We start from the raw sequence: 19,601 nt of genomic DNA, 5'->3' as shown, positions 1-19,601 counted from the left end.
CAACGTGAACAGCAGCTGAGTACGAAATCCCCCAAAAATGAAAGAAACAAGGTGTAAAACCTCAGAATACACTCCTTTTACTCCTATTTATTTCCTCTCGATCTAGTCTTTTCCATTTTATGTTTAATACAATTATTTTTTCTTGAATGAATTTAAAATACATGTAAAATCTCTAAAATTGATGAGTGGATCTAAAGCGCAAAAATTATATAGCATTTTTAAACACTTTTTTTCCCTTGCTAAAAAAATGTATGTACCTTATTGTATTGTCAATAGAGCCTTGCTGTTTTGAATATGTGTGTAATGTTTTTGAGGATTGCAAATTCAGTATTAGCACGAAAAATTGGAATGCACTGAACTGTTCTGAATAAAGTTTTGGGGTAAAAAAAAAAGTGTCTTAATTGAAGCACAACAAAAAAACGATGGTGCGTAGGTGGCAATGGTCGGCCATTTTGTCTCTGATGCAACAGAAATCACAAACTGGGAAGGACAAACCGGTGGAGGGAGGCGAGGATCGTTGGCTTGACGAAACTCAGCCTACTGGGAAGCATTTCGACCGTTGAATTGATCAAGGGGGTAAATATCCACTCCAGTGTTCCTCTACTGTAAATAAACCAGACCCTCGTGCTCTGGAAACTAACGAAGGCTCACGTTAGCCAAGCGGTCTAGAGCCAATACGTTTTAACACGTTTGTAAACACGTCATCAGTCTTCAGTTCTGCGCGAATGTCAACAATACGTAACGTCACGGATGTCGAATAATTTTGAATGAATAACTAACTACAACGTTGAATTTAACGTTGGAGAAACTGCTCCTCGTAAGTTTCACTGTGCCTTACGATGTGGGGTGTTATGATGTGTTTTTGTAAGTTAACGCAGGCTAGCTGGACTGTTGAAAGTGAGATGAAAGTCCACTTTGACGTTATCTGTTAAGTAGCGGGTTATATCAGTTGATTATGAATATGATTAACCGATCCTCTGAGTGTGAATGTTATGCCGCTTGTGTCTCAACGCCACATACAGCATGTCACCCGAAACGGCCGCTTCAGTGACAAACTGTGTACAAATTTCATTGATCTTTGATGATGTATCCACAGTTAACATTAGAGCTAGCCCCAGCTAACACGGCTATTGCTAGCCTAGCCTCCATTCACAGTCGGACTAATCAAAAGAACAGCAGATATCAACAGAAATTTAGAACCAACTAAAACCAACTTATTAAAGGCCAAATTCATGAATCAATAATAGTTTAAGTGTACGCTATATTTACAATATTTTCACTGTTTTCAGTGAGTTGTGCCCATAATTTACAAAGGTACCATGAGGGCTAGGAAATAGGTGGATACCTTTTTTTTCTTGTCCGTTCTGTTTGTGATACTTTTTAAATGACGGTGAAGCAATTTGAAATATCTGTCCATGTAACAAAATATATAAGTATGGCTAGCCTTAGCTAACTGTAACCGTAGTCTAATCAATAACACACATTTAGAGTCCAAAACTATACAGCAAAGTCACTTGTCTTATTTTTGCTATAAAACTTGATATTGCGGGATATTAACACCTGGTTAATAATAATAATATGGCATATTATTTGTTATTCACCATAAATTTCTTTCTTTTCGCTTTCAAAAACGCAGATATGTTTGTCCGCATCAGGGCAGAACTCAGCTGTGCACAATACAGAGAGCAGAGAAGAATTGTAAACGTGCGACCATAAAGAGACAGATAGGAAATGCCCTCATGTAAATAAGAGGCTATTTAGTTTAAGGACAAGATATACACCTGTTCTATTGGAAAGGTATCCTTTATTCTCCTTTAATGACTTCTGTTGTGATTTGAAACTGCTTAGTGAAATATGATTGTGGCCCCTACAGTCATTAATTGATTTAAGTCTTTTACTCCTAGAGTAATAGTAAATACAAGCAGTATAATATAATGGTATGGGAAACACTTTAGTGTGTCTAGCGTTATGTGGTGAATTCAATCGTGAGGCTGCCCACATCACACACAAAATAACTTGATGAGTTAGTTGAACTTGGCAGTATGTTTAAAAAAATGTCTGTGGCATTGAGTGAAGCATAATCTGCATACACAGCTGTTTAAATCACACAGCAATGGTCAGCACAATCGGACATAGGTTAATTTCCCACAGACTGGAGTGAGACCATAGAAGTCGCTCAAGCGGAGATTACACCGGTTCCGGGAGTCAGGTACAGGCACTCCTGTGTCAGTCTAGTCAGAAACACACCGGCACAAGTGCAGGCAGCATTTATGATCTATGATTTAAACTGATACTCAACACAGTACCATGCTCATAGACTGTAAACCACTGACCCTCACAGACAAATCCTCCCGCTGCTCCAGATTAGCATCTAGTGTATCTGCCATAGATAGCAGGCTGTACTGCAAGTCATGGTGCAAGTGCGGCTTTTTAATTAGCATAACAGAGCTAACGTTAACACGGTGTGTTTCTAAATAATCATGTTTGTATGTTGATCGAAGAGCAAACCATCTGGTCTCTAATGGTAACACCACCACACGAATGGCCGCAGAATTTAGAATACTGAATACTAGCCTCCGAGGATAAGTGAGGGCCAGCAGCTAGCTGACACTCAGGAGGCCACGCCCCTAATTATTCATACACTTTAGCCTCCAATTAAATGAAGATTAGCCTGGTACAAAAAAATTCACCCCCTCAGTGTTGTCATGGAGATATGACCTAAACATACAGACTAAAATGTTTTTTTTGTACCAGGCCATAAACAGGTTTAATTATGCTGTGAAAATCAGCCTGTTTAACATCGGGGTCAATGAGAAACAGCTCTATTGTGCAAACTACTCCTAGCGGACAACTGCAGTTTTTTGGCACTTCCTGATTGGATCAACCAGGAAGTCTTCTTGGCTTGAGCCTAGACAAAAACCCCTTAGATTTCTTGAACCGGCACTTCGCCTCACCATCCGAGAAGACTTGTGTGAGCTACATGACCGTGTTACTGTTGCAAGGCCCAGACGATATGGAGGGGGAAAGAAGTGACGCCGGGGGCCACAACATCAAGCTGCGTTGAGTTCTTAAAATAGATTTTGAAAAACGAGTACTCGATCGGCCCTCGAGGAATTGATGCAATCCCTTTAGCTTCAAATTAACTACGCGTGCGTGCCCATCCCTACATCCTACACATTTAATTTAGTGCTTAACTGTTGATCTGTCATTAAGCAAAAATATTAAAAAGTGGAAAATAAAATTTCTTAGTGGCATACAAAAAAACTGGTCTGCCACAGTGGCAGGGAGCAGAAACGGTTAATTTCAGACACTGATCTTATCTGATGCTATCTTACCCTCACTCATGAACAGCATGTTTGGCTGTTGCACCTTTATTTTGCCCATGCCGTCTGTGTGAAAAGTACGAAAAAGGAGTAGGGGGTTTACACTACAGACTCTGTACTACATTGAACAATTATTTATTAAACACACATGGTAATACATCATAATAAATGATGATAGATAGCACAATGACATTCAAAAAAACAGTTGCCTGTTGCAATCTCAGCCTCCCCCTGGCGCAGGGCTGTAAACTAACTAACTTTTTTAATGACTCATCGGAACTACAGATGGGTCCGTTCCAGTCTGCTTCTGTAATCACAACTCCTCATCACTGTCTTCAGCAGACACCCTCTCAGACTAGAGGTCGACCGACAGTGGATTTTTAAAGGCCGATATAATAACGATAGTTTGGAGCAGGAAAAAGCCGATAGCCGATTGATCTGCCAACCTCAATCATCTCCCTGCGAAACACTGTTGGAAAAGAACAATCTCTGACTTTATTAGCAGCAACTGTTTTACTGAACAGCTAATGAATATCCAGATATATAAAATCTCAAAGTGAACATCAAATTTGGTTTGTCTCACCCCGCAGCTAAAATTTACAACAAATTGCCAAATATTAAGATTCATGGCAAACTAAGACAAACAGACCACTAAGAGAAAGCTTTCATTTTAGCGTGTTCTTAACGATCTGTTATGTGCCTTTTATGCCCATGAATATGAACCAATGTGACGTAACAAAGCCCAAACTAAGTAACACAGCGAATATTACCTAAAATATTTTAGTTGGTGTATGCTGCTAAGGCGGCAGATGCGTGTTGCTTTGGCGGCCACCTAAGCAGTAGAGTGCTGTAGGAAACCCCTTCCCTAAAGTTAAACTTTTGAGCCTGCTCAGTGTTGCCTTCACTTCCAACAAATGGTTTTACCAGCAGAGGGGAGCATTAAATCTGATGACTCTGATGAACGTACTAATGTGCAATACCAAACATTCCCCAGTGTTAGGATTAATGGCTTTTCTCTATTTCATGACATGAATAGATGAACGGAAATGCTGCTGATGCCTATGATTATCTAATCTTTAGTTTCCTCTCCCACTTTCTTTGTCAGCTATCCCACCATCCCCCTGGTGCCCCCCCCCCGCCCCCCCCCCCCCAAAAAAAACAACCTTGCCCTGTTGGGATCAATCCCACTACCTTCCCTCCTCTTACTCCCTCCCACCAATCTGCCCATCTCCCTCGTACTCCAGCCTTACTCCGCTGAAGTAGGATTTACGCACCATCTGTGCCAAGCTGTCAGACATGTCAGGACCTGTGCCGAGCCGTGCCCGAGTGTACACCGAGGTCAACACTCACCGGCCTAGGGAGTACTGGGATTATGAGTCCCACGTTGTTGAATGGGGGTAAATGCTTTGTTGAACCTTACACAACATTTGCAGAATGCTGCTTGACCACTCTGATGTATGCTTGTAATTTTTTTTCCTTCATAGAAACCAGGATGACTTTCAGTTGGTGCGTAAGTTAGGGCGTGGCAAGTACAGCGAAGTCTTTGAAGCAATTAACATCACCAATAATGAAAAGGTGGTGGTGAAGATACTCAAGGTAAATTTATACAGAGACAGGGGCTTCGGTCAAGTCAGTGGCTCTGATTGAATGATTTAATGCTTTAATCCCATCTGCTTAACTCTGCCTCATCCTTTTCCCTGTAGCCCGTGAAGAAAAAGAAAATCAAGCGTGAGATCAAAATTTTGGAAAACCTACGTGGAGGTCCTAACATAATCTCTCTCATCGACATTGTTAAGGACCCTGTGGTAAGTATAGTAAATTAATTGGCAAAAACACCTGACACTGAGTCCAGCAGAGGCCTTATTTAAATTATATGCTGTTTCTGCTTTACTGATTACCAATAGCGTGGCGAGTCCATAACCTGTGCAAGGTTATTGATTTCGTTTGGGAAGTATGTGTATGTAAGTACTTCGCCAGCTATGGATGTAAGTTAGATAAATGTATCCAAGCAGTTATACAGCCTTATATCCCTGTCCTTGTCAGGGCCCTGTCCAAAGAATGGAGCAACAGCACTAATAAAATATTAATGCTGCAAATTATATTGGTATCGGCTGACGTCAGTAATAGTCAGAAGAGATATGGCGGTCATCCTGTTGTTTGTATTTACTGTTGGCTGATGTTTGAATGGAATGGATACTCCTGTAGAACTGTATCTAAGGCCACTGTTTATCCAAGTGGTGGAATAACCAAGTGTATTTACTCAAGTGCTGTCCCAGTCAGTTTAAGTAGTAAGTTACTCGACTAGTAATTAAAAAGTAAAACGTTCAAATATTTTAATTGTACTCCACCTGATTTTGGAGGCAAAGTTCCACTCTTTACTCTTAAAATGTATATGACTTTGATGACCTAGTTAATTGTTAGCTTTCAGATTCGGTATAAATCAATTAAAATGAGCTCCACCTGTACCAGCTACATCATATAAGCGATGAACACATTATTGCATCACTTAATATAATCCATTAGGTCAATATATAATTCTCAAATGCACTTTTATTTTTGTTACATTAAGGTTATTTTCTTTGTTTGTCGTAAGTGAGCTGTTGAATGCAAAACATTCATTTTAACATGCATATCGTCTCCAAATATTGGTTATGGTCGTTATCTGCACTGAAAAAAACAATATCAGTCGACCTCTAGTTTAGGCGAGGGGGAACGCAGATTAGACTTAGACTTCTCTTTATTGATCCCAGCAAGGAAATAAAATTTCCAGCAGCTTACAAAAACTTGAGGGAGGTATAAAGAAATACAGTATAGGATAACAATAAACTCTAGCTAAATAGATACCGAAAGTGTATATACTGTATATATATAGTAAACAATTAACTCTTAGTCAAATATATATGAGGTAGATGTAAGAATACAGGTCAAATAAAATTAACAGTAAATTAAATCAAAAGATAAATGTAGAGGAAATGTATAAGATAAAATATGTATGACTGTATATGACAGAAATTAGCAGTAAGATTAATTGATTGCATTAAAGTGTTGGATAAAATTATTATTGCACAAAGAAACGAAGATAAGTGTCCAGGTATGTTAGAGTAGATTATTAATTGCACGATGAGTGGCTCCCACTCCTTCTTTTCTGTCCCCTTTATTTCCTCCTCCCCCTGAGTGAGGAGTTGTAGAGGATGATGGCCTAAGGGACAAAGGAGTTCTTGAGCCTGTTGGTCCTACACTTGGGCAGGAGCAACCTTCCACTGAACAGGCTCCTCTGGTTGCTGATGACGGTGAGGGGGTGGCTGGCATTGTCCATAATGTCCGGCAGTTTGTCCAGTGTCCTCTCTGCCACCGTCACCAGCGAGTCCAGTTTAATGCCGACCACAGAGCTGGCCCGCCTGATCGCTTTATCAAGTCTGGAGGTGTCTTTCGTGGATATGCTGACACAGCTACCGACTTGTAGCAGAAGTCTTAGGTGTACAGGGTGAAGAGAAGAGTGGCCAGCACTGTGGCCTGAGGGGCTCCAGTGCTGCTGACCACAGTGTCAGACGTGGTGTCCATCAGCCTGACGTACTGTGGCCTGTCAGTGAGGTAGTCTCTGACCCAGTCCACCAGATAGAGGTCCACTCCCATCCTGTTCAGTTTGTCCTGAAGTATAGTGGGCTGGATGGTATTAAAGGCACTGGAGAAGTCCAAGAAGAGAATCCTCGCTGTGCCGCTTCCCTTATCCAGATGGGAGTGAACTCGGTACAGCACGTAGAGGATGGCATCCTCCACACTAACATTTGGCTGGTACGCACACTGCAGGCTGTCCAGGGCATGTTGTACCTGGGGTTCTGCAGCGCAGGTCTTCAGTAGTCTCGGACAAACTTTATATAGCCCTGCTGCTTTCCTGGGTCGGAGCTTCTTTAGCTGTCCTCTGACCTGGTCAGCGGTGATGTGAGGCGGGAATTGTGTTGAGGAGGAGGAGGGGGGTGTTGTGATGTCAGGGGGGAGGTGTGTAGAGGGAAGAAGGAGAGATGGCTGCAGTGAGGGTGGGCGTGGGGGGAACAAGGGCTGGTTAAACTGGTTAAAGAAGGCATTCTGCTTGTGCGCCCTCTCCATTGTCCCCCTGTAGCTCTGGTTTTTGTGTTGTGACCTGTGATGGTCCTCACACCTTCCCAGACCTCCCTCATGTTGTCCTCCCTTAGGCCCTGGCCACACGAGAACGTGTTTTCCTATAAATGCACATTTTTAATACCGGTTAGGCCGACCATCCACACGTAGCCGGCGTTATCGGAGCCTGAAAACGGTCTTTTCTGTAACCAGGTCCCAGAGTGGGAATATTTGAGAACACCCCGCGGCGTTGTCGTCTGGACGTCTCATCGCCCCACCTCCGGCCTCTAACCCCCGTCACATAACAACAACAGTGCTGCTGCGTGGAGAGAGACACGAACCCACAGACTGAACTGGACTCAGAGCGACATGCATGGGAATGAATTAGGCCGACCATATATTTCTCCCTTTTCCCTGATGGTCTGAATAAGACGGTAAATTGGTTGCTAGTAGCTTTTTATAAATAAAGTTTTCAAGAAGGTCGCAAAAAGTAGCGAGACAGTGCCCGCCTGTGTGCTTTGGGACGGGTAAGGGGCTCATAGCAGCACCCTCTGCTAAACAGGGAAAATTGTCCATTCTGACTGAATCCTATTTTTGCGTTCTCATATACAACCCCGCCGGTTAATGTCTAGATAATTTCAGATTTGCGGGTTGCATGTGTGAAAGAGGTTTTTGTCAGGCATGTAACTTTGTGCTAAAATAAGGAGTTGAGTTACCAGTTGGTCTAAGATAAATTGCTGACAATGCTGAAAGATAAATCACAAGGTAAAAACACTTTAAAATATTTTGCTTTTTTCTGTTTGCATCATTATAAATTAAATACCTTTTTCGACAAACAAAGCAGTTTCAAGACATCACTTGGGCTCTGGCAACTTGTGACTTTAGAGGTTGATTAATAGAATATAAAACAATTAGGTATTTCAGTTTCGTGGTTAGCTGACAGCTGTAGTTCACACTGTAAGCAACAAGTGACCTGTTAAAGCCTGAAAACAGCCAAGAGGATGTGTAGGAGTTTATTTTTTTGCCCACCAAAGGCAGAAACAAACTGTCTAACCCAGGTTTAAGCACTGACATTGATCCAACAACAGATTCAACTGCTTTTCAAATTTTAACTCAAATTTGAAGCCCGGATCTTAAAAATAAAAGCTCTAAATGGCTGTATTGCCCCTCATCAGAATCAGAAATAATTATATAATTCCAGATTAAATTATTTTCGTTGCAATAATTTCCCTCTAGGATTATTAAAGTATTTCTGATTCTGATTCAGTCGTTCCCGAGGTCAAATAAGAGAAATTGTAAGTTCTGAAATGCTGTGGCCTGTTTATTGTCCACATGTTGGCTGAGTTTCCTTGCTCAATCGTGTCCAGAAAATGAAGTGACATTTGGAGACAGTGTTGCTCACAGTGTGGCTGCCTGGTTAGTTTGTACAGTTTGCATTAGTGTAATAGCTTATTATGTTGTTTCTGTCTGAGTAAAATAGATATGTTGGTTGAGACGGCATCATATTGAATACATTTTAATTTTTTTTCAGTCCCGGACGCCCGCCTTGGTCTTTGAGCATGTTAACAACACAGACTTCAAGGTAGGAACTAAACCTCTTCTTTATAAACCTCTGTTGTGTAACTTTCTTGGCATACTCGTTGCTTTACCGCATGTGCGTGTGCGTGCGCTTGCACATGTGCGTGTGTGTGTGATGGAGGAATATGAAAGTTCAGTGCTATGTCTTCGGTGCCAGACAGTCAACTATCTTCTGGTTCTATCCTCAGTCATTGGCACATTTCCACAGGTCAATGTGAGTCATGCAACTGGTCCATGAATGCGTGCTGCCGTTTACTGTAAGACATTACCATACAAAGTATAATGATATCATTCTGGTCTCCAGCAACTGTACCAGACCCTGACGGACTATGACATCCGGTTCTACATATACGAGATCCTCAAGGTTAGTCCTCCATGGCTCAGCTGCGTCTCCGCTCATAATCTAATCTAATCTGATCTAATCTATCTATTTTGTGGTCCTGAGGGTGATGACACATTTAAGTCCTCAATTAAGGCTGTTTGTCTTTGAAAGAAGTCATTGTTTTTCTTTGGGTACTCATACAGTACCATGCCTCTGTTTAGGTCATCAACATTCTGTGTGTTGCCTAAGTAGGCAACATATTTTTGTAAACTGTTTTGGAATTACTGTGAGGACAAACACTGTGACTAATGGATAACGTTTCTTTGCTGCTGTCTGTAGGCCCTGGACTACTGCCACAGCATGGGAATCATGCACAGAGACGTGAAGCCACATAATGTGATGATTGATCATGAACACCGCAAGGTGAGAGATTAAGTCAGTCAGCGTCTCTCTAAACTTTGCAGAAAGACAGTGATCACTGCTGCTGTTTAGCTTTTGTTGTTTTTTTATTGCTGTTCTGTCCCTACTTCTGTTCTTCCCCCCATTGTGTACTTGGACTTATTTATCCAGTAATGTGTGACATAAGTTACTGTGTATATACTTTATCCTGTGTTGAATACTGATACATGCACTGCGTTTTTGTAGTTGCTAATGGCTTCATTTGTATGTTTGTAGTTGCGCCTTATTGACTGGGGTCTGGCCGAGTTTTACCATCCAGGACAGGAGTACAACGTCAGAGTTGCCTCTCGCTACTTTAAAGGACCTGAGCTCCTAGTTGACTATCAGGTACAGCTGTGGCCGAGTATGCTTTATGTGGAGTTGTCATGTTTTTAGGTATTTGAGGGACGTTAGTGGAGACCTTTTCAGGATGCAGTATCAGATCAGATGCGTAATTGGATACTGCTGATCAGATTCCAGCGTTTCAGAGAGTAAGGGTTTGCACAGGGCAGACCTACACCTTAACCTTAACTAACCCTAACTTTAACCTTTTGTTGGCAAAAATCAGTCACGTAACGTTGTTTTTTGTGTGTTGTTGCACTTCCGGTTAAGCGTATGTTGACTTGCAGTCCTTGTCCTTGTTTTTTTCATAGAATTTTCTATGACTTTCTGTGCATAACATCACGTAGGATTTGCTATGAGCGGCTGATCTAATTTATGCCGATGTGAAGAGTGGTTCATGTAGATTTTGAAAAGTTCCTGTAAAGGGATCTTTTCACAATTTGTGTTGATGAACATTCTTAACAGTATTCGTGACAGTCCTGCGTATCCACCCGCGCACCTGATGGCTAACTTTGATGAATTTAAGATTTCATAATCTTATTACTTATGATTATATTGCAGCCATGGTTATACTGTGGCAGTGGAACACAGGCACCTTCATGTTGGGGAAACACTGGATTTAATGATTCTTGGTTATATGAAGCACTAGTGCCTCATAACTTAGATTTACTTACTTATATGCTCGTTAGTTACAGTTATCAGAACCATACTGAGTACCCTGCTAAAGTGGCAGTTTCAAGCAAGGTTACATGCTTGTTTCTGATTGCCAGAGGAGAGCTGCTTTGTTTATGCATTTTTCTTGTCTTAGTACACCACTGCTCATTTAAACGGTCTGTGGCTGTAAACATTTATTTTTCTGCTTTAATCATATCTGTGCCCCCTTTGAGACTTGTATTGTGTGTGTTTCAGATGTATGACTATAGTCTAGATATGTGGAGCTTGGGTTGTATGTTGGCGAGCATGATCTTCAGGAAGGAGCCCTTCTTCCATGGCCATGACAACTATGACCAGGTAAACTCTTTTCCCAAGAATTGGACATACGGTAGGTTAATTTCCTACAGACTGGAGTGATAAAAATCCACTGTTCGGTTCATATCACAGTTTTCGGGTCACGGTTTTTCGGTTCGTTTTTTTTCTATTTCTTTTAGATTCTAAAAATACCATGTATCAGATCTATAGCCTAATAATTCGATTTTTTATTAATCAGATATTCTTAAGGACATGTCATGCAATCATGCAAAAACTGAAATAATGAGGCAGCTTGTTTAGGGATTACTGTAACAATCTTAAATGAAAGTGAAGTTAGATTTTAAAACAGTAGGAGAGGCATTGCTGCATTTACACGTTTATATATTTATTTAGCAAAAAGGTAAACAATTGTTTGCCTTCTAGGTAAGAATATGAACACTTTTACATTATCAAATCTCTAAAAAAAATTAACAAAATAGGTTTTATTTCATTAAAATACGCACAAACAGCAATCACTGAACTGACTGAAATAGGCTACATCAGGCTTATTCAATTAATTTGGATTGGGGCCGGTTGACGAAAATGATCCAAAATGAGGGTCTGGAAAAATATGAGCATCACATTAATGGATATTGTACATAATTCAATATAGTACATATATTGTCTTTATTTTATCAATATGAATAGTAGTCATGACCTCAAAGTGCAACAAGCTTGTCAAAAACAATCATTGTTAAATAAACAAACCTGTTAACCAGAGGTTTTCACTCAATTATCGGACTAAAGTAAAGGTTGAGGCTCTTCTCCTTTACTTGAGTATTTTATTTACATGCTACTTTATTCTTCTGCTCAACTACAAATCAGTGGAAATATTCTACTTTTTACTCCACTACATTTATCTGATTACTTCAGTTACTAGTTACTTTACCAGGCTTACAAGCACATATGAAACATTAGTTTATCCATCAAAAGCTGGACTGACACAAATGAACGTAACATAAATGCAGAGTAGCATGATTTTTCTTAACCTGCTACAGTAATGTTAACTTGACAAATCAAGTTAGGCAGTAAGTAGGCTGTCATGTAGCTTTAAGTGTGGCGTTGTGCATTTCCAAGCTGTTGGAAATGGTTGGAAAGCTTGTCTGTCAGCTAACGTCTGTGTATTGCAACATTGGTTAAGTATGAATCAGAATACTTTTTTCAATTTAACTCAACTCCCTTTGTGTCTGAAAGGGTAAAAGTGTCTCGTACACGGCTGACATTGTTTGTGCTCTTGCAGTTGGTGAGAATAGCCAAGGTTCTGGGGACTGAAGACCTCTACAACTACATTGACAAGTACAATATTGAGCTGGAACCTCGCTTCAACGACATTCTGGGCAGGTGAGATCTGTTGGCACTGTGACATGCTTAACCTTCTCCCTCAGGCTGACTCGTTATTGTCTGCTATCAGTCCTACTATGGTGGTATCATCAGCAAATTTGACGATGGTGTTGGTGGGATGGATGAGGAGAGGGGTCATGGGTAAGAGGGAGTAGAGGAGGGGGCTGAGGACACACCCCTGTGGTGTGCCAGTGTTCAGGATGAGAGTGGATAAGGTCATTCTGGGGTCTATTGATCAGGTAGTTCAATATACATGTGCACAGTGAACTGCCTAAGTCCAGGTTGTTCAGTTTTCAACCAGTTTGTGGGGGATAACTGCATTAAAGTCTGAGCTGAAACCAAGCCCCCACCACAGTGACTTCCTGGTTGATCCAAGCCCCCACCACAGTGACTTCCTGGTTGATCCAAGCCCCCACCACAGCGACTTCCTGGTTGATCCAAGCCCCCACCACAGTGATTTCCTGGTTGATCCAAGCCCCCACCACAGCGACTTCCTGGTTGATCCAATCAGAAAGTGCCAAAAACTGCAGTTCTCTGAGTGTCCAGTAGGAGTAGTTTGCTCTATAGAGCAGTTTCTCATCAACCCCCATGTTGAACAGGCCGATTTTCACAGCATCATTTAACCTATTTAGGGCTTGTTAACAAAAAAAAACATCCTAGTCTGTATGTTTAAGTCATATCTCCATGGCAACACTTAGGAAGGTGAATATTTTTGTAACAGGCTAGTTTTTATTTTATTGAAGGTTACATTTTATAAATAATTAGGGGCGTGGCCTCTTGAGTGACAGCTAGCCTCTGGCCCTCACTTCCAGGTCCCAAGGACAGGCGCTCTCACCGTATACCACCATGGGCTTAGCGGCCAAGCACGGTACTGCAGCACTCGCCTGTTTAAGTGGCGATCCTGTGCCCAGAAGCATATTCCCCCATCACTCCCATACATGCGGGAAAGAGGAGATCTTCACTGAATTTTTTTTAGATACCCACTGAATGGCTCATAATTATCTTCAGACCCTCTACTAAAAAAATGTTTTCATAATTTTAGACCCGACCAAAATGGAGTTATGGGCAGGAGAAGGAGGGTGCGTGGCTAAAAAGAGCCGTCGTGAAACACATTCCGAAGCTTTGTTTCCGTCTCTGTAAAATCCCAGTTTCAGGCTCCAGCAGAGAAACAACTCTGCTGCTCACACTTTAAAACATTGTGTCCCATGTTTTCATTATTGTTTATCTCATGGACACAGCAAAAGGTTTTTCTAGTAGCATGACCAACATGAAATTGATAAACGTATTGATTATAGTAGATGATGGTACGCAATTTCCTAGGCTAATATGAACATAATAACTTGATACGCTACACTTGTTTCTTTTTTTAGCTATATAGCGTATGCCAGTGTACATGGGAAGTGAAACCTCATCTTACTAAAAAGGCCTACTTGTGGTATTTTATTTAGTTAGCACTTGGTAGACATACTATTTCTTATAAATATATGAATAAAAATATATAAATGGCACATTTTAGTCAGGGGTTTGTATTCTTTAGTGAGCTTTTTTAAATGTCAATCATCACTTTGCTTGATTGAAACCGTTAATACAGTATATATATTATTATATATATTATATTATTTCGTCTAATTTAAATACATAAATAATTCAATTCAATTCAAAAAACTTTATTTGTCCCCGGGGGGCAATTCAGGGCACACAGAGCAGCAAATAACGACAGTGAAATTATACAAAAACATTTTAACCTAACACAAGAATAAAGTGTAAAAGAAGAGTTAGTGTCAGGATGTTAGTGTGTTAGTACAGGTAGAATAAGTGTCAGGATGTTAGTGTGTTAGTACAGGTTAGATACAGAGAACATCGTCGGCGTGAGATGTAGAAACACATGTGTGTAGCATGCGAGTGTATATGATGTAAACAGTGTAAACATGCAGTAGACTGTTGAAACAGGTATAAACAGAACTGTAGTGCAGAAAAGATATAAGTGGACAGTGATCGGATTCAGATGAGGTCAGACATGATACATGTGTGTAATGAGCAGACGTAACAGAACTATAGTGCAGTAATAGAGTATAAATATAATATATAACTATAAGCTAAATAATAAAGTGATAGTGGTGCATGGCAGGAAAACAGCAGTCTGAGTATATATTAGCTCTGTGTAACAGATGAATACTTAAAAATAAAGTGACCATAGTGCTGTGATGGATACAATATAAGACCTGATAGACAGAATAAAGTGGAGCAGTGCATTAATACCATAGATTAACATAACTAACAGAATCAAGTGGACCAGTAAGAACAGAGTGTCCAGGGGGTGAAGGTGTCCAGGGAAGGTGTCAGGGGTGGGGAGGGGGGGTGATGGTGATGGTGTCCAGGGAGGATGTCTGGAGAGGGGAGGAGGAGAGGTGAAGGGAGGGGTGTCCGGGGGGAGAGGTGTCCAGGGAGGGAGTGTGTGGGGGGGGGGGGGGGGGTGGAGTGTCGTGTCCAGGGGAGAGTGTCAAGAGTCGGGAGGGGGATGGTCAGAGGGGTCAGGAGTTGAGGAGCTGGACAGCCCTGGGGATGAAGGTTGCTCTTCTCCTCTGTGTCCTGCAGCAGGGACAGCGAAGACGGCGTCCTGAGGGGAGCCACTCAAGCGCTGAGAAGAGAGCGTGAGAGGGGTCCTGCATGATCCGACCAGCTAACCTGAGTGTCTGCTGCTCGTGGATGGTCGACAAAGTTCTAACAGGAAGTCCAATGATCTTAGAACAGACCGTGGCTATGCTCTGCAGGCGGTTTCTGTTCTGGAGGCTGGTGGAGTAGAACCAGCATGTGATGGAGAACGTGATGATGCTCTCGATGAAGGAGTAGTAAAAGGTCAGGAGGATGTTCTTGCTGACTCCAAAGGAATTGAGCTTCCTAAGGAGGTATTTCCGCTGCTGACATTTCCTGAGAATCTCCTCTGTGTTGGAGGAGAATTTCAGCAGGCTGTCGAAGATGGTGCCCAGGTACCTGTACTCCTCAACTGCTTCAACAGGCTTCCCGTGGATCACGGTGTTTGCTGATGCAGCCAGTTCCCTCTGCTTGTTGGAGAAGGTCACCACCATGTCTTTGGTTTTGTTGACATTCAGTTCCAGGCAGGAGCTGTCACACCACTCCACAAACTCCTGAAGAGCTGGTCCGTGGTGCAGAGATGGGCCTGACAGCAGAGACAGGAGGACGGTGTCGTCAGCGTACTTCACCAGATGACAGTTAGGCTGTGTGGTTCTGCAGTCATCGGTGTAGAGGATGAAGAGCAGAGGTGAGAGCACACAGCCCTGAGGGGAGCCGGTTGAGGTGTGTTGGAGGTCGGAGAAGGTGCTGTTGACCAGGACTCTCTGTGAACGGTTGGTCAGGAAGTCCAGTATCCACAGGATTAGCAGTTGGTCCAGATGAAAGAGGGCTGAGAGTTTGTCAGCCAGGATGTGGGGCTGCATGGTGTTAAATGCAGAGGAGAAGTCTGCAAACAGGAGTCTGGCTGCAGTGTTGGGGCGCTCCAGGTGTTTGTGAACAGTGTCTATTATGAATGTTTTTGCATCATCGACGCCCCTGCCAGCTCGATAAGCGAATTGGAGCGGGTCCATCTGGGAGTGGGTTTCCCTGATGATGCGTTGTTTTATGATCCTCTCCATGGCCTACATCACAAGAGAGGTGAGGGCCACCGGCCGGAGGTCGTTCAGACATTTAACAGCGCTTTTCTTGGGGATGGGGATAACTGTAGAGTGTTTCCATTGCTGGGGGACTATGCTGCTGTCCATGGATCTTTGGAACAGGGTCTGAAACACGCCCCCTAGCTGCTCAGCACAGTGCTTCAGGACGCGGCCGCTGATGTTGTCTGGGCCAGGTGAGCTGTTCTCCCTTGTCTTCCTGAGGGCTTTCACCACGTCCTCTTCACTGAAGGTGAAGGCTGCTGAGTCACTGGGCTTGAGCTTGGACATCACTTCTTCCAGCTGGGTGGTGTTGTCCTGCTCGAACCTTGTGTAGAAAGAGTTGAGGTCATTGGGGAGAGATGAAGAGCTGCTGCCTGAAACCTGGATGGTTTTTGTGTTGCTGGCAGCAGTGTTCACAGCAGCCATGTTCTTAAGTCCCTGCCAGGCTGAGCGGAGGTTACCCTGCGTGAAGCACTCCTCCACTTTGTTCTTGTACTCCAGCTTGGCAGTTTTTATGGCATGCTTGACCTCTCTGTTGACCTCCTTTTTCTCCATTTCAGAGCCGGTGAAGAAGACCCTTTTCTTCTTGTTGAGGATCTCCTTGAGCTCTTTGGTGATCCAGGGTTTGTTGTTGGGGTAGATAGTGACCGTTTTGGAGGGGATGATGTTGTCCACACAGAAGGAAATGTACGATGACACAGTGTCCACATGTGTCCACTGCTTGATGTTCTTGACAACTTTCTTCACCCTTCTCATGACAGAGATGTAAGCCGGAGCAAGCAGGATGGCATGGTGATCAGCAGAGCCCAGAGGGGGGAGGGCGACAGATCTGTATGCGTCGGGTACTGAACCATAGCACTTGTCCAGTGTCTTCTCCTGGCGTGTGTGGCATGTGATATACTGTTGATAACCTTTTAATGATTTGTCCAGGGAGCAGTGGTTGAAATCACCCAAGATGAATTTGGGAGAGTCCGGTGAAATGTGGTCTAGTTTGTTTAAAGAGTCTGTGATGTGTTCAGTGGCTGTGACTGCGTTGGCTCTGGGGTGGATGTAAACCAGGATGACAAAGAGCTGAGGAAACTCTCTGGGTAGGTAGAAAGGACGAAGGGAGACAGCCAGAAGCTCAATGTCCGGGGTGCACAGTTTCTCCCTCACGACGATCGTTGAGCACCAGCGTGTGTTTACATACAGACACACGCCGCCGCCATGTTGTTTACCGGTGAGCTCACTGTCTCGATCAAGTCTTAGAGGGGGGCCGAAGCCATCAACGTGCAGGGCATGGTCATCGTCGTTCTTATTTAACCACGTCTCAGTGAAAGCAAGAACCGAGGCAGTCCTGTACTCATGCATGTGGTTAACGTTAGCTTGTAGCTCGTCCGTTTTGTTCCGGAGGGATCTAACATTAGCTAGGACGATAGATGGAAGCGGCCGTTGTTTACAAGTCTCCCGTTTGAGCCTGGTCCTGATTCTGCTCTTTCTCTTCCCCCTTCTGGTTACCTTATTGTTCTTGTGTGTGGACTTGTCGTGGCTGGTTGAGTTACTCCGCAGTAATTCCTTCGGTAGAGAGTCTACGGCGAAGGCGTGTAGAGGATGGAGTCCGAGCTGTAGTAGGGTCTCTCTGGAGTACGTGTTCCGCTGGTCGTTGTTTCTGCTCGCCGTCACAAACTCCAGGAGAAACCACACGTGAAGAATGGCCATGAAAAACACGGGTATATCCATGCCGAACGGAGAATTAAGTCCCGGGTGAAAAGGAAAGAAAAACAGGAGAATAACTTCCACGTTGTCCGAAGTCACGGGGTTAACAGGAAGGTAAACAAAGAGAGCGTCACGAGGGGACGGGCAGGAAGAAAAAGTCTGCTACGTCTATGTAACGTAGTTAAAAAGTTAGAAAACACACTCGGCGTGTGTGGCATGCAGAGGGTAAACTAAAAAGTGACAGTATGTATAAATAAAATAAGTAGAAAAACGTAATAAATGCTAAATAACGCTAAAAGTTGCTCTGTGCTCCGTCCGGTCGACCACACGAGCAGCGACCCGGAACGGGACAATCATATGACAACTACGTAGGTGTAACATTTACTCAATTTACTAACTGCAGAGCCATAGATACCATGGACAGAAAATATCATGCTCTTAAAGAATAAGAGTACAATACTCTTGAGAATACTGCTTCGCTCGTTCGAGACAGTCTCGTGCATTTCTACATCGATAAGTCCTCCTGCGTTCACAAGAAGCAAGAATGGCGCATTTTTGGTATACTGTCCGCTTTTTTTTTTTCTATGTCTGTGCTCACTTCTCCTTGGAGGCTAGCTTTCAGGATTAGCATGCTAATTCCGTCATCTTGACCTGGACTGTAGTCATTCGTGTGGTGTAGTTACCATAAGAGACAAGATGGTTTTCTCTTTGATCAACTGTACCAACAGATTGTTTAGAAATGCAACGTGTTAACGTTAGCCGCACTTGCATCATGACTTACAGTACAGCCTGCTATCTACAGTATTGCACATACACTAGATGCTAATCTTGAGCACCAGGAGGATTCTGGCCATGAGGGTCGGTGTTTTACAGTCTATGGTACTTTGTTAAATATCTGTTTGAATCAGAGATCATAAATGCTGTCTGCACTTCACTCCCGGAGCCGGTGTAACCTCTGCTAGAGACGCGAGAGTGGGAGTCCCATGCTAGAGACATGGGACTCCCACCCCCGTTTATCTAGTAACACGTTCTGTTAGCCTAGATCCCGGGCAGTCGAGCTAATGTGGCTAATTCTGTAAACATCTCCCTCGCCCCAATGTCCTCCCACCCTTTTTTGGTAAGAGGAAATGAGGAGGAGTCCAATTCTGACAAGATGGCTGCTTCCAGAGGCAAATATGATTGGATCAAGTTAAGAGAACGGGCCCTGGTGGAGGGGCTATGTCCATTTTTTATACAGTCAATGGCTGAAACCCACTAATATCACTAACTGCACATGGGTGTTTACCTGATCCAGGTGTATAAGGGCTGTGTGGGAACCTGTGTTGACTGCATCATCTCTCGACCTGGTTTTACTATACACAAACTAGTGTTGGTCCAGGTCAGCAGAGATGGCCGATTTGATGTGGAAGAGGATGAGTCTGTCAAAATATTTGGTGATGATGGGGGTTAATGCAACTGGGTGATAGTTATTAAGGCAGTTCACCGTCCTTTCTTTTTGGTACTGGGATGATTGTGGTTGATTTAAGGCAGGTAGGGACCACAGACTGTAGTCGCGGGAGGTTAAAGATGGTGGTAAATACCTCTGCTAGTTGGTCAATGCAGGCCTTGAGAATCTTTCTGTTGTCCTTCTACACAGTTGACTCTGTAGGGTGGATCTGACCTGGTGACCCAGCTGGTGACTCTGGAGAACTCAGACAGTAAGCAAATGGCCGTGTTGACATATTTATCATGTGGCTGGCCAAACCAGAAGAAAATAAGCAAGCATGGGTAAAGAAGGGAGATTTACTCAAA

The 19,601-nt window shown here is 43.0% G+C and overlaps 1 protein-coding gene across 1 annotated transcript in view; it reads left to right on the top strand.

Moving 5' to 3' along the window:
• The first annotated feature begins 506 nt into the window (after window positions 1-506).
• The window catches only part of csnk2a4 (casein kinase 2, alpha 4 polypeptide), a 34,925-nt gene continuing 15,830 nt past the window's right edge, over window positions 507-19,601 (top strand). Inside the window, exons 1-10 of the mRNA XM_083938868.1 lie at window positions 507-576; window positions 4,429-4,720; window positions 4,808-4,919; window positions 5,027-5,128; window positions 8,950-9,000; window positions 9,301-9,360; window positions 9,658-9,741; window positions 9,994-10,104; window positions 11,008-11,109; window positions 12,347-12,447. Coding sequence (XP_083794994.1) covers window positions 4,620-4,720; window positions 4,808-4,919; window positions 5,027-5,128; window positions 8,950-9,000; window positions 9,301-9,360; window positions 9,658-9,741; window positions 9,994-10,104; window positions 11,008-11,109; window positions 12,347-12,447 — 824 coding nt within the window. The 5' untranslated portion in view covers window positions 507-576; window positions 4,429-4,619. The remainder of the gene's footprint in view (window positions 577-4,428; window positions 4,721-4,807; window positions 4,920-5,026; window positions 5,129-8,949; window positions 9,001-9,300; window positions 9,361-9,657; window positions 9,742-9,993; window positions 10,105-11,007; window positions 11,110-12,346; window positions 12,448-19,601) is intronic.

The sequence above is a fragment of the Echiichthys vipera genome, assembly GCF_963691815.1.
Source record: "Echiichthys vipera genome assembly, chromosome: X".
NCBI classification, from domain to species: domain Eukaryota; kingdom Metazoa; phylum Chordata; class Actinopteri; order Perciformes; family Trachinidae; genus Echiichthys; species Echiichthys vipera.
This window is presented reverse-complemented; position numbering and strand designations above follow the sequence as displayed.